Source organism: Neomonachus schauinslandi, chromosome 13, assembly GCF_002201575.2.
Source record: "Neomonachus schauinslandi chromosome 13, ASM220157v2, whole genome shotgun sequence".
NCBI classification, from domain to species: domain Eukaryota; kingdom Metazoa; phylum Chordata; class Mammalia; order Carnivora; family Phocidae; genus Neomonachus; species Neomonachus schauinslandi.
Window position 1 is genome coordinate 88,759,491 of NC_058415.1, and position 24,475 is coordinate 88,783,965.

The following is a 24,475-nucleotide window of genomic DNA, read 5'->3' on the forward strand; positions in this document are numbered from 1 at the left end:
CTCTGCCTCCAGGTGGCACGCTGAGTCCACCAGCCGCCACTGCACTCTTCACTCCGGACTCCGGGGGCCACCCAGCAATCTATGGCCCAGCAGCTCTGAGACATGTTTAAAGATAGAGCAGATGTTGGTGCTTATGTTTTTTTTTTTTCTTTTTCGTTTTCTTTTTTAAAAAATTTTTTTCTTTTTAAAACTAAGCTCTGTGTTCAGCATGGAAACCAGGAACCAGGCTCCAATCACATTGACTGATTTTTCTGGTTCCTTTTCAGGAATGAAAGCTCTTACTCTGCCTCCCCCGGAAGGTCAGGGGGCGTAGGTGCCCAGCGCGATCTCCTTGAGGAGAGAGGGGAGGAGTTCTTGAGTGCTTTTGACAAGAAGGCCCAAGCAGACTTTGACAGCTGTGTCTCTTCTCAAAGAATAGGCCAGGAGCTTTTGTTTCCACCCCAAGAAAATATTCAGGAAGCAGGTGCTCCTGGAGGTCACACCCCAGACCTCAGGTGTTCCCCACTGGAGCCTGACTTTGCCCCAGCCGAGAAAAAGCCGGAATATAGCAATTGGGACGTTAGTCACCCTCCAGAGGCCACCAACACAACCAACGGCATCGAGAAGGGGGCGCCCCGGGAGGAGCCATCCTTTAACATGTCCTCCTGGGAGAAGGAAGGGAGCCCCAACAAAGAGCCGCCCCTGGAGCCCGAGTGGACGCCTGAGCCCAGGGGCCCAGGCGGCCAGCACCCGGAGCAGACTGGCAGGACGCGGAGGTCAGGACCCATCAAGAAACCCGTCCTGAAAGCCCTCAAGGTAGAGGACAAGGAGAAGGAACTCGAGAAGATGAAGCAGGAGCTGGGGGAGGAGAGTGCCCGCGTGGCCAAGGAGAAGGGGCCGGTTCGCACGGCAGACAAGGACGAGGACGAAGAGAACGACCCCGCCCTGGCCAATTCCTCCCCCTCCCCCTTGGAGGACCAGGGCTCCGCCCGCGCTAGTTTGGGCCGCGAGGCCAGCAGGTGCGAAGAGGACGAGAAGCCCGACAGGGCCTGGGAGAGCAGACCCTCCCGGGAGTCCAGCGACACTCCCCCGACAAAGAGGAACAACTGGATTTTTATCGATGAGGAGCAAGCCTTTGGGGGCCGAGGGCAGGCCCGGGGCCGTGGCCGCGGCTTCCGAGAGTTCACCTTCCGCGGGCGGCCTGCGGGCGGTGGCCCCGGCCTCTGCGGTGGGGGGGTGCTCGGGGCGCGGGGCATCTATGGCGGCGGCCAGAGGAGCGGCCGCGGCCGGGGGCTGCGGGACTTCGGCCAGCCGGAAGACTTCCCTAGGGCCAAGCCGCGGCGGCGAATCGCCAGCGAGACCCACAGCGAGGGCTCCGAGTATGAAGAGCTTCCCAAGCGGCGGCGGCAGCGAGGCTCGGAGAACGGGAGCGAAGGCTCGCTCCTGGAGCGGGAGGGCAGCGCCCTGAGGAAGGGTGACTTCAGGGACTCCTGGCGCTCCAACAAGGTGTGCTCCGAGGACCACAGCAGCCTGGAGGCCAAGAGCCGAGGCCCTCGCGCCTTCGGCCGGGCGCTCCCTCCCCGGCTGAGCAGCTGCGGCTACGGGCGGAGAACCTTCGTGTCCAAAGAGGCCGCCCACTGGCAGAGCAAGAGCTCGGGCGCCTCCTGGCAGGAGTACAGCTCCCCGGATGCGTGTGGGTCCCGGCGACCTGCAGACAGAGACTGTGTCCCCGACGCATACAGACATTCTGACTCGTTTGGTGCCAGGGCCTTCGAGGACAGCCGCCTGGAGGACAAGAGGCCCTTCTTCCCCGACGACCACGCGGCCGACCCGGAAGGCACAGAGAACCGGCCCTTCCGGAGAAGGCGCCCCCCACGCCAGGACAAGCCACCGCGTTTCCGGCGCCTCCGGCAGGAGCGGGAGTCCCTGGGCCTGTGGGGGCCCGAGGAGGAGCCCCACCTGCTGGCAGGGCCATGGCCGGGCCGGCCCAAGCTCTGCCCCGGGGACAAGAGCGGGTCCCCCGAGCTCTCGTACCAGAACTCGTCTGATCACGCCAATGAGGAATGGGAGACGGCCTCCGAGAGCAGTGACTTCAGTGAGAGGCGGGAGCGGCGCGAGGGCCCCGGGGCCGAGCCCGACCCCCAGGCGGACGGCAGCCTGCCCGGGGCTGCCGTGGGTGAGAAGAAGGAGCTGGCCAAGAGGAGCTTCTCCAGCCAGAGGCCCCTGGCTGACAGGCAGAGCCGAAAGCTGGAGCCGGGGGGTTTTGGGGAGAAGTCCGTTAGGCCAGGTGGTGGTGACACTTCTCCCCGTTTTGAGAGCCAACAGAATGGGACGCCTTTGAAAGCCAAAAGGTAAAACACAAACCCAACCCCAGGCTCTTTTCTGTTGCTGTTGTTCTGTTACTAAGCCCGTTTTTTTTAAGCAGCACTCCATGCATGCGTGTCCCGCCGTGTGTCAGGAGCCCCGACTCTGTCCCTCTGTTGTGCCCCTGGGGGCACCTGCCCGCCAAGGCCATTGTGTGTGAGCGTCTCCATCACTTGCTCTTACACTGCTTGTCTGCTTCTCTTGTGGCGTGTTGTCATTGTTGTGGCTTGAAAACCAAAACTTAAGAGTTCCCGCCCCAGGGGTCCTCATGTGGTGGCCGCCCCGGCACCCAGCCCGAGCATTCAGCCTCCGTAAATGCCCTTGCTGCCCCGCTGAGGGGGCACTGCCCATGCATGGTGCCAGTCCCCCAGATCCCTCTGCCCCGGGGCTGCTGTCACCCAGCGTCCTGGGGGGCCTCTGGCCTCCTGGCCCTGTGGGGATAGGTCTTCCCGTGTCTGCCTCCCTACAGTGAGGAGATGCAGCTCCGCTTTGGGGATTAACCGCCTCCTTGTTGAAAGCCAGGCAGTAGCGGCAGGGAGTGAGCCGCCTGAGGCCCTGTGAGCATCTCTCATTGGACCTACAGGCTTGCAGTGGCTGGTCTGTGCTCTGGGGCGGCTCATTGCCCGCAGGCTGCCCAGACTCAGGGAAAGGGGGGAGCACGTGCAGGGGGTCACTTGTGCGGCCCGAATTCCGGATCGCACGCAGGCCACACCTCAGGCCGAGGAAGGCTGTTTCCTGCCTCCCAACCTCCTTAGAATCCAGGGCCAGAAACCTGGGGTGGAATTTACTCAGAGCCCCAGAGAAGGAGCCCTCAGAGAATGCTGATCCTTCCAGGTGTCAGGCCAGCCTCGCTTTCCCCATCCCAGATGCTGAGACTTGGCTTTGCTTCTGATTTCTGCTGAGAGCCTTGTGCTAGGGCCGGGCCTGGCTCCTTGCTGGCCAGTCTCGTGTGCCAGGAGCAGAAAGTTCTGTGGCTCTGCTTGGAGCATCCCCTTCGTTGTCTCCTTTGCCCAGGCCCGCTGAGTTTGGCACACAGTGGGAAGGAACAGAGGCGCTGAGCCCTGGAAGGGGCAGGGAAAGAGCGGTGTTCCCCACGAGCAGGCAGAGCTGCTGCAGCGGGGTGGGCTGGGGTGGGGTGTCCACGTGGCCATGCACCACTGCCGGAGAGCAGCTCCGACCGAACGAGGGGGATGCTGCGGGCCAGGGCGCTGTGTCCGTGCGCGTGCTGTGTGCACATGCAGGTTTTCCTTTTCTCTCCTTCCCCAGCCTTCGGCCGCGTCAGAACTAACAAGATCCCCCTTCCTTTACAGGCCCCCCGACGAGGCTTTGCCTGGAGGTCTTGGTTGCAGCGGTGGGAGCAGCCACTATGCGCTGGAGCGGACAGCCCACGCCGCTTCTGACGTCCCCGAAGCCCCCTGTGAGAAGGCAGAGAAGGAGGCCAAGCTGGCTACTCAGAGGGCGGGTGAACAGGGAGAGACCATGAAACAGTTTGACCTCAACTACGGAAGTGAGTCTGTCCTCTCACGTTTTCAGGGGGAAGGAGAGCCCAGGCCCCCGAGGGCCACGGCGGCCTCCGTGGGGCTGCTGGCTTAGCCCCTTCTCTGAGCATCGTGGCCTCCGGGCAGGTGGGGGGCTAAGTTCCAAGGCTGCATTGGTGAGCAGAACAGATAGGATTCCTACTTTCACATGGCTCACAGCCTTGCCGATCCCCAGAGCCGCCCCATTAAAGAGGGGGAACTGCGGCCCAGAGAGGTTGAGTGGTTTGTCCAGGTCACGCGGCTGGTTAGGAGCAGAGCTGGAACTTTGGTGTTTCTGTCTCCAGAGACTGCCTTCTTAACTGTAGTGCTTCTCAGGTCTCTGGTTTGGGATAACCGTGTGCTGAGGGGCCGTGGGGAGGGTGTAGAGATCCCAGTGGGATTTCTGTAGACCCCACGAACATGCTCTGCTCCTCGGGGGCATCAAGCCAGTATTGCTCGGCCTTCTGAGCTGAGCCGTCCTTAGATACCAGCAGCTGGTAGGGTTGGGTTGTCCCTTTTTTCTGATGAATGGAAACACTGTCCCTTCTCATGAAATCTGGGTTCAGATTCCATCATTGAAAACTGCGGGTCCAGCCCCGGGGAGGAGAGTGAGGTGGGCCCCATGGCGGGTGAAGGTTTCATCGAGGTCCTCACCAAGAAGCAGCGCCGTCTGCTGGAAGAAGAGAGAAGGAAGAAGGAGCAGGCCGTGCAGGTAAGGGGGCGGGGGGTGGGCAGGCCGGTACAGAGAAACCCAGAGTTCCGAATGAAGACCAAGATAGAAGTGGGGAAGGAGGGAGAACGTCCGTGGCCCCGGGTGTCCTGTGGGAGGAGGTTCTCAAGGAGGGTGGTTTGTCCCTGGTGACAGCAGCAGGACGCAGACCTCCATCAGCCCCTTGGAGCCCACCTTCCTCCCACTGCTCTGGCCTCTGTGGGATGAGATTTGTCACCCGGCGCGTCACGAGGCTCGGGGACCCTGTCCTCAGACGCCATCCGGGCTGGCCACTGCGCACTCGGCCTCTGTGGTCTGTGTCCATGGGCCTGGCGGCCCCTTCTAGGTGTGGTTTGGTTGGCATTGCATTTACCTGTGGTTGAGGTGTCGAGAGGCGAGCGTTCCAGCACCTCTGGAGCAGTTTCCGTGGTAGGGTTTGGAGGCCCGGGATGCTCTCCCTGGGAAGAACCTATTGTTCTTCATGCTTCACGTCAAGGCTGGACACGTCCCCTTTCTTCTCCTCAGATGCCTGTCAAGGGCCGAGGTCTTTCCTCCCGTATTCCTCCTCGGTTTGCTAAAAAGCAAAACAGCTTGTGCCTGGAGCAGAGCGACGTGACCGTGCCTGGCAGTAGCCTGGGCACCGAGATTTGGGAGAGCAGCGGCCAGGGTAAGAGTTGGGTGCTTGGGCTCAGCTGCTTGGCTCAGGGCTGTCCCCTGCGCCCGGGGTCCCTTCTCAGGAGCATCCTGCTTTGGGGCCCTGTATCCGTGGAGCTTTACCTGTTTGCTGCCTCCTCTCCAGAGCCACAGTGTTACTAGATACCATCTCAGCCCCACTTGCGGCTGCAGCCCCCGGACAGAAGTACACTCTCCCTGCCTGAGATTTGGGGCAAGAGCACACCGTTCTGTGTGTGCAGGGGTCTGAATGACGAGAGCCCCCGGCCCTGCCCGTTACCCTTTCTTCCCCCTGTGCAAGAGCAGCAGGTGACTACGAGGGAGGAGGGGTCAGAAGCTTTCCTGTCTGTGCTGCGAGCCGGCCCCGACCCTGGGCCGTTCTGTCAGTTCCTCCCGATGCTCTCGTAGCAAGACAGGGAGCAGACCTGACTTCTTGGAAAATTTGTTTCCCGGAACTTTTCAAAAAAAAATTTCAAATCCAATGCTCTGTTTCTGGTAACTCTTCATTTTAAAATACAAAACCATTTTAATCAAGCAGATTCTTCTTTAAAGACTACTCTGGGCAGAGCCCTGCAGAGTACACAAGTGAATGAAAGGACGCATGATGCCTCACAGGGGAGCTTAGAGAAGTTGTCATTTCCAGTGTGTAATACAGCTTAGCCAAGGCTTCCAGAGCGCAGAGCCGCGGGACAGACACCCACAGTTCTGGGTTCTGGGTGTTGATTCTTTGAGTTTTATCACGTTGACCTTGCTTCCAGTACATTGCAAAGTAACACTGGAAGAGGGGCGCCTGGATGGCTCAGGCAGTTAAGTGTCTGCCTTCAGCTCAGGTCATGATCCCAGGGTCCTGGGATGGAACCCCACGTCGGGCTCCCCGCTCGGCGGGGAGCCCGCTTTTCCCTTTGCCCCTCACCCTGTTCGTGCTCTCTACATGCTTGCTCCCTCCCTCCCTCTCTCTCTCTCTCAAATAGATAAAATCTTTAAAAAATAAAAATAAAAAATAAGTAACATTGGAAGAGACCCAACGTTGACTGGAAGTATAATCTCTTAAATAAAATATTGATGTCAGATGCTTTGGTTGCACGTGTGAGTGATGCTTATCACACTCTGAACGTCCACAAATACCTGCCAGCTTGTCATTCGGAGCAAACTAGACTCCAATTGCTTCTGCTCTTGGGCCTTTGCCAAAGGCCAGGACGCTCCAGCGCCTCATCGGCTGCTCAGAGCCAGGGCCCCTGGACCTGAAAACGGCGTCTCAAGTTTTGTGTACATACACGGGGTCTGAGGCTTTTGTGGGAATCTTGGAATGGTCCTGGAGCTAACAGGAGTCGATAATACTGGCCTGAGTCTTTGAGAGTCTTTGTGGGAGCTGCCAGCTTGTAGAAATGAATTGTTGGCTTAAGCAAAAGAAAGCTTCACTGCGCAGGGGTAGCAATATGGAATCCTCCCAGATGTGCATGAGAAGCTGCCAGCGAGCCTACTAGAGCATGTAATCGATGAAGGAAAGAGAAGCGTGTTTATTAGAGTCTGACTAAGGACGCTGGGAAGTTGGGTAACGCCAGCCGACTAGCTCCTGTGGATCAGATCTCTCTGGCGTGCCGTTGATGGGACAGGGAGGACAGATGGTGGCCTGGGTGTGTGTCGGTGGCACCCGGGCTTGTTTCTCCAGCCTGGGGGCTCCTCTGTGATGAGCTGACTCTCTGTCTTGCTCCCTCGGGCAGCCCTCCCCGTTCAGGCCCCGACTAACGACTCCTGGACAAAAGCCGCCACTGCCTTCAACAGCGCCGAGCCTGGCTCTGCCGAGGTGAGTGGCCGCCACCTGCTCGGGGCTGTGCGTGTGCTCACCGCCCCCGTGGCTGGCTCTTCCTGGGCCTCGTGCGCCCAGTGTCTAGCCCGGCTCTCCCTCACCACGGCCACCGAGCCTGGCCCCGGGGCCATCTCTGCAGGCCCCGGCTTGGTGCTCGTCTTCGGCCCTGACCCTCATGTGTGTGAAGGGTCGAGAGTGGGGAATAACCCGGGAGAGTGGGCGACTGGGGCCTCTCCTGCGAGGCTGTGGTGGCGGTCTGTCTGACCTGGGTCACAAGGGGATGAGCTTGGCAGCCGTGTCCCTGGCACCTACTGCGTGTCTTGTGGTTTTGACCGTGTCACCAGTTGTTGGGTACCACTGGCAGGTCAGGGCAGAGGTCGGGACAGCACTGAAAGGGACAGGCATACTGGGGGGATGTGTCTCAGCCACGGGCTTGGTCTTGCTTCCTGGTCCCATGTTGGAGTTGGGGGTCAGGGCTCTTAACCCATTTTGTGCCTTGCACAGCAGGGTTTTAAGAGCAGCCAGGGGGACAGCGGCGTTGACCTGAGCGCTGAGTCTCGGGAGTCGTCTGCCACCTCCTCCCAGCGCAGCTCCCCGTACGGCGCTCTGAAACCGGAGGACATGAACGGGCCTGGCCTGGAGCCCAAGGCTGACGGCCACAAGGAGCAGGCTCAGAAGCAGTCCGAGCCGAAGGTAAGCTGGAAGTCCATGCACAGAGGCCTGGGCCAGGGCAGGAGGGGCTGTCGTCCTTTGTCATCTTCCCCTCTTCCTAGGGCTAGGAAGCTGGGGGTTGGGGTCCTTCCAGCCTGTTTTTCTCAGAGTCTCTGCTTTTCCATCAAGGATACAGAACAAGGGTCAGGACAGAGCAAGGAGCACAGACCAGGACCCATCGGCAATGAGCGTTCTCTGAAAAACAGAAAGGGCTCGGAGGGGGCCGAGCGGCTGCAGGGGGCCGTTGTCCCGCCTGTTAACGGGGTAGAGATTCACGTGGACTCCGTGCTGCCGGTGCCGCCCATTGAATTTGGAGTCAATCCAAAAGTAAGGCTTGGATGTGTCTCCTTCCCCTCCCCCCTTTCTTTTTATAGTTGGAGAGAGAGCAGGCTGCTGAGACAGGGTTGTCGCCAAGAAAGAGCAGGGAGATTGGAGCTAAACAGTTCTCTCGGGGAGCATATCGGTGTGCTGGACGCGGCAGGTGCTACTGAGCTGCCTTCTAGATTATTCTCCTGACACCAGCCAGGTTCTCAGTCTGAGCAGACCAGTTATCTTCACCGTCTCCATTGGGTTGGCCAGTGGGCACAGGCAGGGAGCACAGAGGGAGGGTCGGGGTGGCATCTTTTCTTGGGTGCCGTCTGGTGAATGCTGCTCAGCCAATTTTTTGAGTCACTGAGACTGTGGATGAAATTAACAAAAGGTGGGCCAGATAATTTCAGTGGGCTCTTCCTCCTCTTCAGGACTCTGATTTCAGCCTGCCGCCTGGTTCTGCCTCTGGTCCTTCGGGGAATCCAGTTGTCAAACTTCAGGATGCCTTGGCCAGTAACGTGAGTCTGCTTCCCCCCCAAGCTCTGTTGTTTCCTGTGCTGGCAGGCCCTGGAGAGACGGGAGCAAGCCTCTTGTGGCGGGGGTGGGGGTGCGGTGGCTCTGAAGCCAGAGGAGGGGACGAACACCACGTTTGGAGTCAGCTGCCTGACCCGGGTGTGAGGTGTGACATGTTTTCTAGCTGGATGCATGTCCTTGGGCAAGTTGTGTAAACATTGCACACCCTGGTTTTGAGATCTTAAAGTGGGGAAATGTAATTCCTAAGGTCTGGTTTATTTGGCATTCTGTGATTCTCTGATCTTCCACGGTCTGTGGTTATGTATGTTTGATGGTGCTGGGACAGATGTCTTTATTCTGAGCAGTTTCTCGGAATCCCTGTAATACGTTCCTGGGCACTGGGCGTTGTGTGGGAGGGTCTGTTGGCCACATTTCCGAAGAAATGTTACAAGGATCTCTTTTTTAGTTTTCGGATGGGGAGGCTGAGACAGGACCTGGGATCTCCGAGCTAGGTCCCGGCGCCTCTGTGCTCCGTGGGGTAGGGGCGTGGACGTGGCTCTCCGTGGATTCTGTTGCGGGAATCCGTGAAGGCGTCCATCAGGAGGCTATAACCATGGTGTCTGTTGCTGGCAGCCTCATCCCGGGGGTATTGAGTGCATGTGGCCCAAACTGAAGGGGGATTTTGCTGTGCTGTCGTATTGCATGGTTTCCTTTTCCCCTCCAGGCGGGCTTAACGCAGAGTATTCCCATCCTCCGGCGCGACCATCACATCCAGAGGGCCATCGGCCTCTCCCAAATGTCCTTCCCCACCGCTGACCTCACCCTGAAGGTAAACCAGCGCAGAGCTAGGCGGGGGCCACCTGGGTGCCTTAGCTTGGGAAGGGGCAGGAACAAGCAGCCCTGCCCGCCGTCCCGTGTCCGCCGTCTGTGCTAGCCGCCGCCTCCCTGGTGGTAATTCTTCTGCTCCCCTCACTTTTCAGATGGAGTCCGCGCGCAAGGCTTGGGAAAACTCGCCCAGTTTGCCGGAGCAGAGCTCTCCTGGAGGCGCGGGCTCAGGCATCCAGCCCCCATCGTCTGTGGGAGCCTCCAACGGGGTCAACTACAGCTCCTTCGGCGGAGTTTCCATGCCACCCATGCCCGTGGCCTCTGTCGCGCCTTCGGCTTCTCTTCCAGGTTCGCCATCCCCCGGCCCGAACCAGCTTTCGGGGTCGCCTCCCTTCATTCTCAAAAGAGAAACTTGGATTGCTTGAGCGTGCAGAAGTAGGAGTTTGTTGTAGGTCAGGTGGTCATAGCTTCCCAGGCACTGCGGACAACTTGCACTTCTGCTTCCCTGGGAAGCAGAGACGGGGCTCGCCGCCAGTGAGTGGCTCAGCCCTCTGGGTGAGAAGATTGGCTCTCTGCGGGTTAGCAGACGAGACAAGGTCATACCTGGAAAGTGCTTAGTGTCAGCCAAGCTTTCATAAGCGGTAGCCACCTTTACCACCATGGTGGTGCTCCGAGGGAGAGGCTGGGGGTTTTGAGGACCCAGCTGTCAGGGTCCCAGTGATAGAGTCCCTGCAGACCATTCTGATCCTCCACTGTGGACTCAGTGCAGCGGGATAGAGAAGCCAGGGGCCGAGAGCTAGGCCACCTCTATTGCAGTAGAGCTGCTCCCCAGGGTGTGGGCCGGTGGGCCAGGGGTCCGGTGGGAGGGTGGGTTGGAGCCTGTCCCCGCTCCTGGGCCCTGATGCTGCCGTTTGCCCGTGTTCCCCAGCGGGTGAGTCGGTGTGGGCTGTTGGAGCACAGGGCTCTGCACGTGCTCCCTCCCGCTGACTCCCTGGGAAAGTATGCACGTGTGAACATCCGGAAACAGTGAGATTTGACTCTGTTCTGTCTCCTCTGGGCTTCTGTTTGCAGGCAACCACCTGCCGCCTCTATACCTGGACGGCCACGTGTTCGCAAGTCAGCCCCGCCTGGTTCCCCAAACCATACCTCAGCAGCAGAGTTACCAGCAGGTGATGATAGCAAGCCAGGCGGCCCCGTGGGGGACGGGGGTGCAGCGCACAGTGGAGTTACTTCTTGCGTTGACTTGTGCATTGTCTCGCTTCCTGCGTCCCTCACGTGTAATGCCCAGCTCCCAGCCTGTCCTAGCAGCCAGGAAATGTTCAGTGAACAGATACAGGAGAGATAGGGAAGAGGAATGGAGCCCTGGGCTCCAGACTCTTAGTTTCCCTCTCTCAGAGTTCTTCCTGTGTCCTAGCTGGGGAATTAGCTGAAATGGAATTCTCTTTGGTATCCTTTGGTATCAGGTATCCTTCTGATGAAGAGAAGAAAGGCCTAGAGTCCCAGGCATGGATGCGTTAGAAAGAGGTAGTTTTAGAAACGTGCAGGCGTTTGTTTTCATGCAGGATGGGCGTATTTTCTGTGCTGCAAGGGGCAGATTTCTGGAAGCCTCCTTCCTGAAGCTGGTGTGGGGCCTTCTGATGGTCCAGCACCCCAGGGACCTGTGGGCCAGGATGGTGGGGCCCTTGGGCAGGAGCAGATTTGGGGACCGAGGACAGAGGACTTTGCCTGTCCCGACCTCTTTGTAAAACATATTTTTAAATACCACATCGTTTAGATTTACAAGATGTTGATCTTCACGTAACCGGATCGTACCACATGTATTCCTCATGTACGTGTCCCGTCCACTGTTGCTTCCGAAACGCACCGCTCTCAGTACCTGTGGCTAGGATTCATTCTTGCTGTTGTACAGAATCCAGTGTAGGAACATACCAGGGTTTGGGATTATTACCCATTGTTTGCTTTTTCCCAAGAGCAAGGAAAGCACCGGAAGGACAAGCCCCAGTGTGCATTTGGGGCAGTGTTTCAGCTGCCGTGTGGAGGGGGGGTGGGGTGCGGGGTGGGGTGGAGAGGCAGCCTGGAGGGCCCTGCGGTTACCTACCCGGCTTCCCATCTGCAGGCTGCCGCTGCCCAGCAGATCCCACTCTCCCTTCACACGTCTCTGCAGGCTCCAGCCCAGCTGGGACTGAGGGGCGGGCTCCCCGCCTCCCAGGCTCAGGAGATCTTCAGCTCCTTACAGCCCTTCAGGTGAGATGCAGCCAGGGATGCCCACCTCCCAGACCTGTGGGCTCGCTCCCTTTGTTGTGCGGCTGCTCCACACTTTTCTGCTTTGGGGGGAGCGGGTGGAGGGGGTGGTCACAGTCCCTTTCAGAGTCATTATTAAGTGCCACAGGAGCTGTGTGGGCCTGATGGTCCTCCGTAGGCCTTGTTTTTTCTTTCCACGTCATCCTGCCCCTTCCCAGCCCTTCCCCGTCCTCCCTTCTCGCCGGTCACGACCCTTGGTCTGCTCTTTCCATGAGTCTGAAATCCCGGGCCTTTGGCATCACACAGGTTTTCCCTGCCTTGTACAGCCTGGATATGTGATCTAGTGACGCTCAGACTGGCTCCTAGACCAGCAACATCCACACCATCTTTGGAGCCTGTTGTAAATGCAGATTCTCAGGCTCTGTCCCAGACCTCCTGAGTCAGAAACTCGGTGCAGGGGGTGGTGAGGCCAGAAGTGTGGGTTTTAGCAAGCCCTCCAGGGGGTCGTAGTGTGTGCTCTTACTTGAGGTCTTGCTGTTGCGCTCCCACCCCTGACCCACTGTCTGTCTGGCTTTTGCAGATCTCAGGTGTACATGCATCCCAGCCTGTCACCGCCCAGCACCATGATCCTCTCTGGAGGCACAGCCTTGAAGCCTCCGTACTCGGCGTTCCCAGGCATGCAGCCCTTAGAGATGGTGAAGCCCCAGTCTGGCTCCCCCTACCAGCCCATGAGTGGGAACCAAGCCCTGGTCTACGAGGGCCAGCTGGGTCAGGCTGCAGGCCTGGGCGCCTCCCAGTTGTTGGACTCCCAGCTCCCACAGGTCAGGAATTCAGTCCCTCCTGCCCAGAATACTGGGCCTCTTTCTTTCATGACTGGTTTTCCTTTTTTTTTTTTAAAATATTTTATTTATTTATTTGAGAGAGAGAATGAGAGAGAGCACATGAGGGGGGAGGGCCAGAGGGAGAAGCAGACTCCCTGCCGAGCAGGGAGCCCGATGCGGGACTCGATCCAGGGACTCCAGGATCATGACCTGAGCCGAAGGCAGTCGCTTAACCAACTGAGCCACCCAGGCGCCCTGGTTTTCCTTTTTATCTGCCTCTTGATGTATGATTTGCTGCTTGTAATCTTGTGGCTGATCCTTGGGCTGCTAGAACCAGGGGGGCCAGGTCCTCTGCCCCTTGGGAACGGTCCCGTCTCCTATTTATCCCCTGAGAACACTGATTCTCCCACAGCCTCTCCTCACCCTCGTCCCGGGGGGCTTGGAGATGGGGTGCATGTCCTGGCGTACCCACTGATGCTTCTAGACCTCTCTCCCTCCCTTTTCCCCAAAACCCCAGCTCTGGAGCCCATACAGTCCACTGCCCCAGTGGCCTGCGTGTTGCTGTGATTCCACACAGTGAATCCAGTGTTGGCTCCACATCTTCCTCACGACCGTCAGCAGTGTTGGACGGCTTTGAGGGTCACTCCTCCCCTGCTTTGGCCCCTGACTCAGGCTCCCCAACACAGTTCCTAATCTAGCCACTGGTGGTTTTGATGTCTGCATAGATGATTGCCTGGTCTCTGTTCCATGGCCCCTTTACCCCCCCCACCCCCACCCCAGCCACAAGATTACAAGCTCCGCTGTGCTCACGGTCCCCAGGCTGGTCAGTGCCAGAAGCAGTCCCTCTTCCGTCATCTTAAGCTTAAGGGGCTTACCACTCACCAGCTCTGCTGTTCTGGCTCTCCCCGTCTAGCGCCCCAGCTCCGGCCACCCGTTTACCACCTGCCCCTGTGGGCTCACTTCCTTTCCTGCCCAGCTTAGCGGAGCTGTCCTGTTGCATTTGCCCTCAGCGCCCCCTCCGGTGTTCTCACCTTGGTGAAGTCCAGTCCTGGGTCTGCACAGCTGTCTGCGCCTACGGAAAGCCAGACCCGCTCGGGCTATGCGCAGCCAAGCGCCAACAGCTACCTTCGGGAGTGTCCATGTCCCCGCACTCGGGCCTGTCAGTCCCCTGCCCCCAGTGCCGGTTTCAGACTTGCAACTTTCTCCTTGCCGCCTTCCACCCGCGGGATCTTGCTTCCCATGTCACTAGAGAAATACGAGCAGTGACAAAATGAGATCTTGTACAGAGTGCCCCCTGCCGGGTCTCCTGCCCCAGGGGTGGGCTGGCCGTGCCTGGGAGAGGCCCTTCGAGCCAGGCTCCTGCTGGGTCCCTCACACGCGCTGCAGGGCCGCCCTCCGTGGAGGAGGAGGAGCCTCCTGTTTACACCCAGCCGACTCTATTCTTCCACTCATTAAAGAGACCCAAAAAACCCATGAAACTTTTTTTTAAGGACACCAGTCGATTCCTGTTGGTTATTTTTTACTCTCATGCTGCTGACCCATTGGCAGCACTTGACCCAGAGGATGCCCATAACCCCCTGGAATCGTGTTCTTCGCTCTGGTTTGCAGGCACCATCCTGGTGAAAACCTCTTCCTCATCTGCGTGGTCTGCAATCTCCCCGTGCCCCCGGGCTCTGCCCTCCAACCTCTGTTTGGTCCTGTGGCTCTAAGTCCCATCAAAATTTGGGTCTTTCCAGTCCCACCAGGTGTCTGATTTCCAGCCCGTGGGCTGCCTGTCACTTCTGCTCTGGCATCTTACGGCATCTGCAACATGATGCGCGAAGGCATCAAGTCCGAAACGTGATTTTTCTCCCGGCCCTTCTGGCTATCTTGTCCATGTCACCCGTGCGTCCCCACTTGCCTTCACACCCCATCTGATCCTTCAGCAGGAGCTTTTGGCTCTACCTTTAGAAAGTATTCAGATTCTAGCCATTTCTTGGGCCCAATAGTCTGTTCTCAACACGGCAGCCAGGTTGCCCCCTAAAACACAAGTCTGGCCACACCACACACTCCAAAGCATAGCGCCGTCCTCCTCTTCGTCCCGCACCCTGTCATGTGCAAGGGGGAGTGTGGGGTCTGGAGGCTCTGGCTGCCACTCGTCTCCATGATGCAGTTCCAGTAGATCCTTCTGACCCCCCACTGTGGACTCAATGCACGGGGGATGAAGAGGAAAGTGACTGAGAGACAAGTGGCTTCCCTGCCCCGGTCCCGAGTCTCCAGGCCCCCCTCCCTGTCACCCACATGGTGCTGGACTTGAGAAGTCACGAGAGCTTGCTGTCACCCCCCCCCCCCATAAACACACATTCTGCTGCCATAATAGCCTTCAGAAGGATCCAAGAGTCTCCAGTTCCAGGAACCCTTAACCCCAGAACCCAGTTGAGTTTTCCATCTCCTTTAGAGGCACAACAGTAAAGGGGTTTTGCCTTTTTGTGCCTCGAAGAGGAGTACGTAGATACACATCCATACAGCGTCCGTTTCTGGGGATTCGCTTGGACATTACTTGCCGAGAAGCCCCCCTGACCTTCCCTAACTCTTCCCCGCCCCCACGCACAGGGGTTTGCTGCCTGCACTCCCCATGCTGGGTCCGCGTCCGGTGCGGCCCTGTCCTCGCTGCTCCCTGGGTCTCACCGTGTCCTTGTGCTTCCCCCTGGTGCACATAGTGTGCACTCGGCAAACCTTTGCTGGGCAAAAGCAAGAAGGTCTGGGGTGCCCGTGGCCCTGTGCAGCTCTGGAGAGGAGCCGCTCGCATCCCACGCTTACCCCAGGAGCACCTCACAGCGTGGCACCTGCTGGCACGGCCCTGAGCTTATCTTCTCCACCTGCCTGGTTCCAGTGGCCAGACTTGCCCTGCCTTCGAGGGCGTGCCCTAGCGGAAATCCCGAACCCGTCTTACCTGAAGTATAGCGTGTGTCTGCTCTCGGGGCCACGTGTAAACAGTAGCTTATGGCTTCCTCCCCAACATCCGTTCTTCCTCTTGACTGTCCCTGTCCTCTAGCAGCTGACGATGCCGCTGCCTGGCTCCCAGCTCCCCCTGCCGCGGTACGGCTCTGGACAGCAGCCCCTGATTCTGCCACAGTCCATCCAGCTGCCGCAGGGGCAGAGCCTCTCTGTCGGGGGGCCCCGAAGAATCCTTCCACCCGGCTCCCAGCCTTCGGTCCTTAACACCAGCAGAGAGGTAAGGAGGACTCCATCTTGCTGCGTCCTGGGGAGAATCGTTGCTAGCTAGTCAGGAAGCCTGTTGGGGCAGAAAGGGCCAGGGGTTGGGGTGCAAGCTCTTGGCCTCACCAGACCACTGGTTTCCTGCTCGTGGTGAAGTCCTCTAGGAACCCCATGGTGGGGCCCCTTGGTTCCCGTGTAAGCTAGTTGCATGAGCCGAGACCCAGAGCAGAAGGGAAAGGGGTGTGTGGGGGTGATGCCTGGGGCCAGTGGGCCAGGGGAGCTGTGATGGGGCCGTCTAGAGACTGGTCCCAGACATCCCCATAGAGCGTGTCTAGGACTGGGGTCCAGGCTCTGCTGATGGCCCATCCTGGTGGGGCACAGTCCTCTCTCCCCATCCCACTTCAAGAGAACAAAAACGGGACAGTTCTTGTTTCCAAGAATTGCCTCTCAAGCCTAGACTTGAGGGGAAGGGGAGTGCTGATTCCTTTAGACGATCCCTCTCTCCCTGGAAATTCTCATTGGCTCTGCACAGGGTGGGTCAATGAGGGCTGGGCATCTCCAGGGCCATCAAACGACCACTCATTCCTTCTTGGTGTCTTTAGTCCTCTCAGATGGAGATGAAGGGCTTCCACTTTGCCGACAGTAAACAGAATGTTCCTTCAGGAGGCTCCGTGCCATCACCACAGACTTATAGGTAAAGAAATGCCCTGGGGGTCGGATGCTGCGTCACCCAGTACTTGGTCTAGACAGGACTCAGTGGTTCAGAAGAGTCTCAGGGGCCCAGGGAGAGCCGAAGAGGGGCATTGAGGCTGGGTCCCCTTTGAGGCCATGTGTCACCTTGAAGTTTCAGTGTTGGGACACACTCATGTTTTAGTTAACTTTCCCTGGCGGGGAAATCAGGAGCTGACAGAGTGGTTTTGCTTCTAGTTATCATAATAAAATGCTCTGGTTTGGGAGAGCTTTCTGGAAAGGTAGGAAAAGGAACGGCTGACATTTTAATAGTGTGAGGCCTGACCTATTCACAGCTTTCTCACCAAATTTTCCAAAGGATTCAGTGGCCAGGAAAGTACACTCCCTGGAAGGCGAGGAGAATTTCCTTTCCCGGGGCTGCATGTTCCCCGCACTGGCCTCGCGGGGCCGTCAGTGCCTCTCACCGCATGGACTGGCCCCTTCTCTTTGCGTCCTCGGTCTCGGTCTCTGCCTCCAGTAACTGTCCCAGGTCCCTTAACTGGATTTGGAGGTGGCTTTGGATGAGTCCCGGTACTGAATTGCTTACTATACTAGAAAGTTGAAGAACCTCTGGTTCCACAGAGCTGTTGGCCCCTGAGAAGGAGTGTGCCGGGAGGGGCAGGCAGCATGCTCCGGCCTGGGGCCCGCGGGTGGGTGCAGTCGGCTCTTGATGCACGTGGGAGATGCCTGGAGCGCCCTCCTGTTTGTAAGCGAGTAGAACAGACACGCGTGATTTGCGGCGCTCCGTGAGGTTAGCGGCAGGGCTCCAGGGCGCCCCGAGGTCCCTCTAGGGGCACACAGCCACCCTCCAATCGGGCAGCACTCCTGCAGATCCGAGCACCATCTCGTTCTCCTGCTCTGGAAGCGTCGAGGCCGGGTCCTTGTCCCTCCCGTCTGCCCCATCATTCCACGCTCCACCTGCATTTCCAGAGAAAGGCATTTGTGGGACCTTTTCCCCATTCCGTCATCTTTTCTGTTCTTACTTTACCCTCTTGACTTCATTTATTTTTGTTTATTAGTTTGTTTTGAGGTCTGACCATATTTTTCATGTATGCCCAAACAGAACTGTATGAAAAGTACAGGTAGATAGCAACACAGAATGATGAGTATCACCTGGAGTGATGAGGGCAGCTCTGTGGATAAACAGATGCTGTCCCCCTGCTGCCGCGGGCGGCCGTGAGCAGCTTCTGGCCGCAGAGGCAAACCCAGAGCTGACAGAGCCTCCCGTGTCTGGTGAGCGTAGGAGAGACCGCAGTGGGCTCTTTGGAGAACATGTAGAAGATAGAAGCCTTCACGAATGGCCTTTGTTTTGTTGGTGCTGTGGCGGGGTGGGGAAAATTGGTGTATTTCTATAGAACGGTGTTTCCCAAGTTTTCTGGAAACAGGGCTTCTGAGGCATGCCCTGCCAAAAAAGGGTTCCCTGGTCAGACACTGGGGGGGCATGCTTGGGGGTCGTGGCCCTCGGCACAGGGTCTGGGCACCCCCACTGTCGAGGGTCCTGAGGAACTCCACACACAGCTCTTCTCAAGCTTTTGACCCCTAGTCAACATCCAGGAGAACTGGTTGTCTGGTCAGCAGAACACATTCAGAAAAATGTTCCGACAGATTTTTGTTCCTTTCGGTTCCGCCCCCCTCCCCCGCCTAAAAAAGTGAAAACTAGGAATAAACTTGGCACCATTCTGAAATCTGCTTCATAGACCATTGGTGTGGGTCACAGAGTCCCGTTGGTCCAGACCCTCTAGACCCCGAGAGACGGTCAGTGCCCGTCTGCCTGTCCGGTCAGTGTCTGCCCACAGCCGGGGCCTCGGCCCCTTTGCCCTCGGCCCCTTTGCCCTCGGCCGTGTCTCTATGACCTGCCCCGGTGCCCTCTGTACTCCGCTGTCTGAGGTCTTGCCTTTCCTCCGTCCGAGAGGGCGCCACCCGAGCCAGGGCCGCGCCGTGTGCTAGGCTTGACTCGGTTTCTCTGGCGACGCGTGTGTTCTCACCCCCTGCCTTTGGTTTTTTCAGGCCTAGCTCTGCTAGCCCCAGTGGGAAGCCCTCTGGATCAGCAGTTAACATGGGCTCTGTGCAGGGACACTACGTTCAACAGGTAGAAGATGGCTTTCCAGACCCTCCAGCCCCGGACGCTTAGGCCCCGTCTCCAAGCGCCAAAAGAGAAGGGACTGTCCAACCCATTTGAGTGCTCCTCTTAAAAAGAGAGACGTGCCCTAGCGCTTAGAGCGTGGCGCCGGGAGCCGGCAGCCCGAGTCCCTCCTGGCGAAGGCATTTCTCCTCTTGACGGGCGTCTGGATCCTTCCTTGTCCTGCAGAGAAGGGAGGATGCGGATTCCTCTGAGGAGGTGGCGCCAAAGGTGGACCCTCCCTCCATAGCGATTTGGGCTGTGAAGGCGCTGGGACTCGGTTAGGTCTGTGGGTCAGCTCTAGAAGCTGCGTGTGTGTGCGTGCGCGTGCTGTAGCTCTAGTAAGTGCTGTGTCTCGTCTCTGTCTTGGCTGGGTGGGAGTACCCGTGGAACGCCGCTTTCCCATTTTGTAACAAAAGGGGTTCCTCAGTGTCTTTGCCTTCAGGCACTGTTCTCGGCCGCTACTCTAAAATGCAGTGGCGCTCCAGAGCTCACACACGGCAGGCGTGGCTTTTTATTAAAACCGCATTCCTGGCTGATGGAGGCGGAAGTTTGATCGCTCATTACGCTCCTCCTAACTTGGTTCCCCGGAGGTTCGCTCCTTGAATTGCTTGGACTGAGCTGCTAAAGCTTTCTTGCAGAGTTCACACCCCGGTGGGGGGCAGAGTCGAGGCTGACCGCAGACCTGCAGGTTAATGGGACCCTGAGTGGGAACCTTGAGGCCAAATGAGGGTCCTGGGAAAAGGTTTCTGGAGAGCAGGAGTTGGGGGGGGGGGGGCGGTTGTCGAAGATCGGGGAGGACCAAGTCCATGTAGTGGCCCCGTGCCCCTTGGCAAACATTCGGGAGTTCCAGTTGTGGAGTGCACTTGGGTGCGCTCGGGGGCTTTTTGCCCTTGTGGCATGGGGTGCACTGATTTGAGAAGGTCCTTCCAAGTTGGCCTTGGATGTGCCACTCTTGCAGAGGCCCGTGGCCATCACGGGGTGCTTCCCGGAGGACCGAGCATCTTCCTGCCTCCCTGAATCACTGCCCTCAGCACCCGTGGGAGGGGAACAGCAGCTCATGCCTGTGTCCTTCCTCGGGGAGGTCCTTCTCAGTCTGGTCCTTCCACCAAAGGATGGCCCTCTTAGGGTAGCTTTCCTATGTGACTCAGGAGCAGGCAGGGGGCGGTGGGAGCTATGTATCCAGACGGATGTTTCTGCATAAGGGTAACTGTCTCTGTCCCCATTCATCTGTCCAAAGGCCAAACAACGAGTGGATGAAAAACCCAGCCTGGGAGCCGTGAAACTGCAGGAGGCCCCCTCGGCCGCCTCCCAGATGAAGCGAACAGGAGCAATCAAGCCTCGGGCGGTCAAAGTGGAGGAGAGCAAGGCCTGAAGGTGCTTGGCCACGCCTCGACCCCCCCCACCCCCCCAGAGGACAGGGCCGCCGCTCCGCCTTGACACAGCCAGACGCTCGGACATCTCGGACATCTCACCAGATTCACTGTCCAACCACCTGGCCCGGACTGAGAGACCTCCCTTCCCTTGTCCATTCCCGAAAGCTCCGTTGTCCAACAAGCTTGCCCCCGTGGATATGTGGCACTGACCTGCTCGCTTTACTATGAAGCAAACAAGCAAGCAAACGACCCCATCCCCACGTTGTCCCCGTCTCCTGTCCACAGTGACTGTGGAGTGACTCGAGCCTTTGTGCAGTACAGATGATCCCGCCCCTCCCTGTCCCACCTCTCCGCCAGGGCGCTTTCTCTGCAGCGCTTCCCACTTCCACCCCCCCCCCCCCCCCCCCCCCCCCCCCCCACCCCGCCCCAGGCACAGTGGTTTGGCAGCAGGGCCATTTTAGTTTGAGGCTTTTTGTTTTAAAAAGCAACTAAAGTTTTTACAAAGGAGAAAGGAAAAGAAAACAAAAACAAGCTATGTGTGCATAGCTGAACTTTTCTACGTTCTTCTCCATCTTCTCCCTCACCCCTCCTCTGTCCCAGTCCCACACTGCCCCCTCTCTCCTGGGCCACTGGGCCATCCCTGCCATATCTTAACACAGGACTCTTGGGCAGACGTCCCTCCTGCACGCTCTCTGTGGGTTAACCGGTGCGGGTGCTCACAGAAAACATGGAGGCCACGCCGGGGGGCAGCTCTGTGCTCGGGAGCAGTGAGGGGGAGAGGCAGGTGAGGTTGCTGTCACGGTTGGGTTCCAGCCTCTGGCCTGATAGTCGACTGCTGGAGCTTAGGGGCATTTTTAGTGTAATCATGACATAGAATTTCTGTCCTGGACTCTGTTAAAGCCAGTGGACGTGCTGACCACGGGGCAGCTGAGGTAAATCATGGAGATACAGAGTCCCTGGTGTTTCCCGGCGCGGCCCAGATGGTGCAAGCTGACAGCACCGCAGGCCCCATGCAGGCCTCTGCGTCTGGGGCTCTGGCACCTGGGGGCTGCTGTTGACCCGCACGCCCTTCCTTGAAGCCTTCCATAACGTGCCCTCCTCTCCTCCTGAGCCTTTCTCTTGTCTGGATCCTCCTGTCCCGGCACCTTCCACACAGCTCGCCCCCGGAAACTGTGAGGCTCCCTCATGTGGGGACGGGCGCGGACGGCTGGCTGCTGGGGTCTGCGGCAGAGGTGTGCGGCCCGGAAGGCTGCTCCCACCGGCAGACCCGGGTGGTTGGGCCAGAGGCGCCTGAGCTGGGCTGTGGGCCGCCTGGGAGAAAAGTGTGTAGCAATGCCGCTAGCAAAATATTTGTGTGAGCCATTTTATGCTGGCTTTTTGTTGTTTCTTCTTAAAATAAGACCTAGAAGGAAATCATCCCCGATTTTGTCATTCCAAGGAGAGGGGAAGGGAACTGTCAGGTTTTGCACATGCTCTTCGGGGTAACTAAGCGGCCAGCCACGTTCCTAAACGAGTTGCTGCCTGTCACCGCCGGGGGCTCCAGGGAGGGCCTGGCCCAGAGCACGGGCAGTAGGTGGGTGGGGACGCGCCCCGCAGAGCGCACCCTCGGGCCGCCGCAGCTGTGTGACACCCGCGCTCAGCACTGTGTCCAGCGTGGAGCCGGGAGCAGCGCGCGGAAGTCCTCGGGGCCCTGTACTGCTTTGAGGAAGCGGGGCTCGTCCCGCCAGCGAGAGTGCAGGGCGGACACAGGGGTCCTCCGGAGAGGGCCGGTGGTCTTGGCAGATGCTCTAGTGCTTCGTCGACAGCTTTGCGCTCCCCTTCTGCCTCCACCCTCACCGCGCGCTCCTACCAGCTGGTCCCCTTCAGGCCGGGATCTTGTTTCTGAGGTCCCTTCTCCGAAGGCTGCTCGCCTGACGAGTTGCCCGCACTCACCTGCCCTGTGTGCTCATCTGCTCTCTCTCTTCCCTGCGGGTGTGTGACTGCCGTCCCCGTGACCAGCTGCCCTGCCCTGTCCCCCCTCTGCTGCCCCTGCGGGAGCCACACATGCTCGCCGCCGCCGTGCACTCAGCAACACGGCCAGGCCCGCACACCGAATTCCAGGGTGCATTGTATGTCAGAAGGAAAGAAAGGTTTTTCTCATTTTGAAATACAACAGAACAGCCCCGGATGCTGTTCCAAGCTCAAGGTGTTGTACCCTTCCGGTGGACCTGCCGTCAGTGTGACAGAGCTTCCTGGTTGAGAAAGAGTAAAAACAAAAGGTCATCTGTTTGCCAGCCCTTTCCTCTACTCCTGTATTTTCTCTCCTCCCCCTCCCCAATAAAAACAGAAAACACTAGAATTTATTTATATGTATTGATGTTGTAGGTCTAGGTGAAAAAAAGTAAATGTTTCACTGCTCTATTTATATATAATGTCTGAATTATTCTGTGCAGGAAAGGCCAGGAAATTGCATGTGAAGTTCAGTGCATTCACCACCTCTGTGTGCCCGAGCTGCGGTCTCTTTCCCACTAAGATACAGATTTTAAATTGGGCTTGGGGCAGAGGGCAGGTCTGAGGCCTGCCTGACCCCGCATCCCTTCCTCGGTCTGATGAAATGCAGTTTTTAGTGCAGAGAGGTTTTAAGGTGCAATATCTCTTTTCACGTGGTTTTAGAACCAAGCTCAAGGTAATAGGGCTTAGGGTCTTAGTCTGGTTTCAAACCCCCATCCTTAGAATGCAAATCCATGGGGAGGCCTCTGCCAGGATGCCATGGGGCTTTTGGTGGCAACAGGTGAAGACCAGCACTTACCTTTCTGGGGCTGCTGAGATTGGGGTGGAGGGAGAATGGCGGGGGGTGGGGTCAGAACCCTGTCAGTGCACCTCTCCCTCCCTTCTGATGCTGGCAGCTTGGCCCTGGCCATTGATGGTGCAGCCTGTTGCTTGGCAACCAGTGACCCTGCAGTAGTGTCTGTCCAGTGTCAACTGCTCAGTGGGGTGACATCCTGGAGTGTGGGGTCGAGTGTTCAAGAGGCATACACCCCCCTTGAAAACCTCTCTGCCAGTTATATTTGGTCTGGTTTTCTTTAGTGTTGCTTCCCCCTTTTTAGTCCACATTGTTGTTTTCAAACTTGGAATTCATACACTTCTGGCTCTGGGTTCCTTATGAGGGAAAACAGAGAATGACTTATTCAGAAATTGGTTGAGTTCCAAAGATGTGGTCATTCCAGCCACTTGGAGGGGTATTGGGGAATCTTGTGAAGTACTGACCTCGGGTCTCTCCAGTTATGCCCTCGCCCTCCTGTCTTCTGGATCTGCCCTCTGGATGGGTGATGAGGTTTGTGACTGATGCTCAGAGCCAAGGAGGCTGAGGGTGTGCACATGAGCGCACGGCCGTGTTCAGAAATGGCCCACTGAGGCAGTGCGTGGCAGACTGGTGAAGCCCCTCCCTGCTGTTCGGTTCCCCTCCACCAAGTAGCTGCATGTTGCCTCTCAAATATGTATTTGTCCCTTTTCACTGCTTGCAGAGCAAGCCTGGGTTAGGTGGTCTGTGGGAAATGGCCTTTGACAACTAAGGGCACTAGAGTGTTTGTGCTTTGTCATGTTCTGTGCTGAATGGGAAATGCAGACTTCCAGAAAGCCAGCTCTTCCTGCTTGAAAACATGAGATGGACCCAAGAGATCACCTGGGACTGGGTGGCTCAGTGTTGGGGTCAGGCACTGTGCCCTAGCCATGCCCTCCATCAGGACCACCAGTGCATACTTGGCTAGTGCTCTTCCGGGCGCCTCTGACCTTGCCGTTCACCATCTTCCCACCCTGACCGGGTGGCTGTGTCTCCAGGACCCTGTCTTCAGCATGTTATGAAGCCTCAGAGAGGAAATGTCTATGAAGGCTCTAGGTGGATGACTTTCTTCCATGGTTTAAAGGGGATACTGTACTCCGAGCTTTTGACCTCATGCCTTGCGTAGTAAAAAGGGTTTGGGTTTTTTGTTGTTGAGGGTTTTTTGTTCCCTTTTGTTTTGGCCTTTCCTCTTTGTCTTTTCATGTAGACCAGATATTTGAAAGGGCAGACGATGGCTAAAGGTGTAATGTGCAGCTTGTTTATATATTTTCTGGGAAGCTTTTGCCTTGGATGGGAAATGGAATCATGGATTCAGCAGGCCATGTGGTACACACACCCTTTGCCCTTCCCTCCGGATCAGTACCTATTGTTTCTCCTTTCAAATATGTGATTGTACTAGCTCTTTCCATATGAAAGAATTCTCCTTATTTAAATAAAAAAATTAAAAAAAAAAAGAAAAGAAAAAGCCCTAAAGCTGAACATGCTTTCTCAGGCTGTGTGTCCCTCGATTTTCTGTGGTCATTTGATGAGAGAGATGGAAGAGTTTTTATGGACAGCTTATGTGGAAATCGGGAGTGACTTGGCTGAAATGCTTTAAAAGCAAGGTGGGGGAGAGAAGGGATTGAAACCTATAGATAGGGTGCATCTTCCAAATGGGGGAGCATTAGTGCTGGTCCTTTCCCCTGGTGGGTGATAGGAAGGTGTGCAGGACATCTGCCTGCCCTTTGCCCTCCCCCTACTTCCCCTGAGGAGTGGGCAGGTCAGAGG

At 57.6% G+C, this 24,475-nt stretch overlaps 1 protein-coding gene and 2 non-coding genes across 12 annotated transcripts in view; all 3 read left to right on the forward strand.

Moving 5' to 3' along the window:
* Window positions 1-24,171, forward strand: part of PRRC2B (proline rich coiled-coil 2B) — a 61,186-nt gene extending 37,015 nt beyond the window's left edge. For 2 of the 10 annotated variants that reach the window (XM_021691751.2, XM_021691754.2), the window contains exons 15-31: window positions 267-2,330; window positions 3,654-3,850; window positions 4,427-4,572; window positions 5,095-5,236; window positions 6,963-7,045; window positions 7,553-7,741; window positions 7,889-8,086; window positions 8,500-8,586; window positions 9,306-9,410; window positions 9,562-9,754; window positions 10,478-10,575; window positions 11,523-11,650; window positions 12,228-12,468; window positions 15,503-15,682; window positions 16,269-16,360; window positions 18,403-18,484; window positions 19,755-24,171. In XM_021691751.2, the coding sequence (XP_021547426.1) occupies window positions 267-2,330; window positions 3,654-3,850; window positions 4,427-4,572; window positions 5,095-5,236; window positions 6,963-7,045; window positions 7,553-7,741; window positions 7,889-8,086; window positions 8,500-8,586; window positions 9,306-9,410; window positions 9,562-9,754; window positions 10,478-10,575; window positions 11,523-11,650; window positions 12,228-12,468; window positions 15,503-15,682; window positions 16,269-16,360; window positions 18,403-18,484; window positions 19,755-19,889 (4,360 nt within the window). In that variant the 3' untranslated portion in view covers window positions 19,890-24,171. Of the gene's footprint in view, window positions 1-266; window positions 2,331-3,653; window positions 3,851-4,426; window positions 4,573-5,094; window positions 5,237-6,962; window positions 7,046-7,552; window positions 7,742-7,888; window positions 8,087-8,499; window positions 8,587-9,305; window positions 9,411-9,561; window positions 9,755-10,477; window positions 10,576-10,869; window positions 10,917-11,522; window positions 11,651-12,227; window positions 12,469-15,502; window positions 15,683-16,268; window positions 16,361-18,402; window positions 18,485-19,754 lie in introns of those variants that run through there. The other 8 variants (XM_021691752.2, XM_021691753.2, XM_044920774.1 and 5 more) reach the window with 8 other exon arrangements.
* On the forward strand, window positions 10,119-10,203 carry LOC123326568. Its single transcript, XR_006541184.1, has one exon. It is a non-coding gene; the product is annotated as a small nucleolar RNA SNORD62 (small nucleolar RNA).
* On the forward strand, window positions 14,607-14,692 carry LOC123326567. Its single transcript, XR_006541183.1, has one exon. It is a non-coding gene; the product is annotated as a small nucleolar RNA SNORD62 (small nucleolar RNA).
* Window positions 24,172-24,475: the final 304 nt, after the last annotated feature.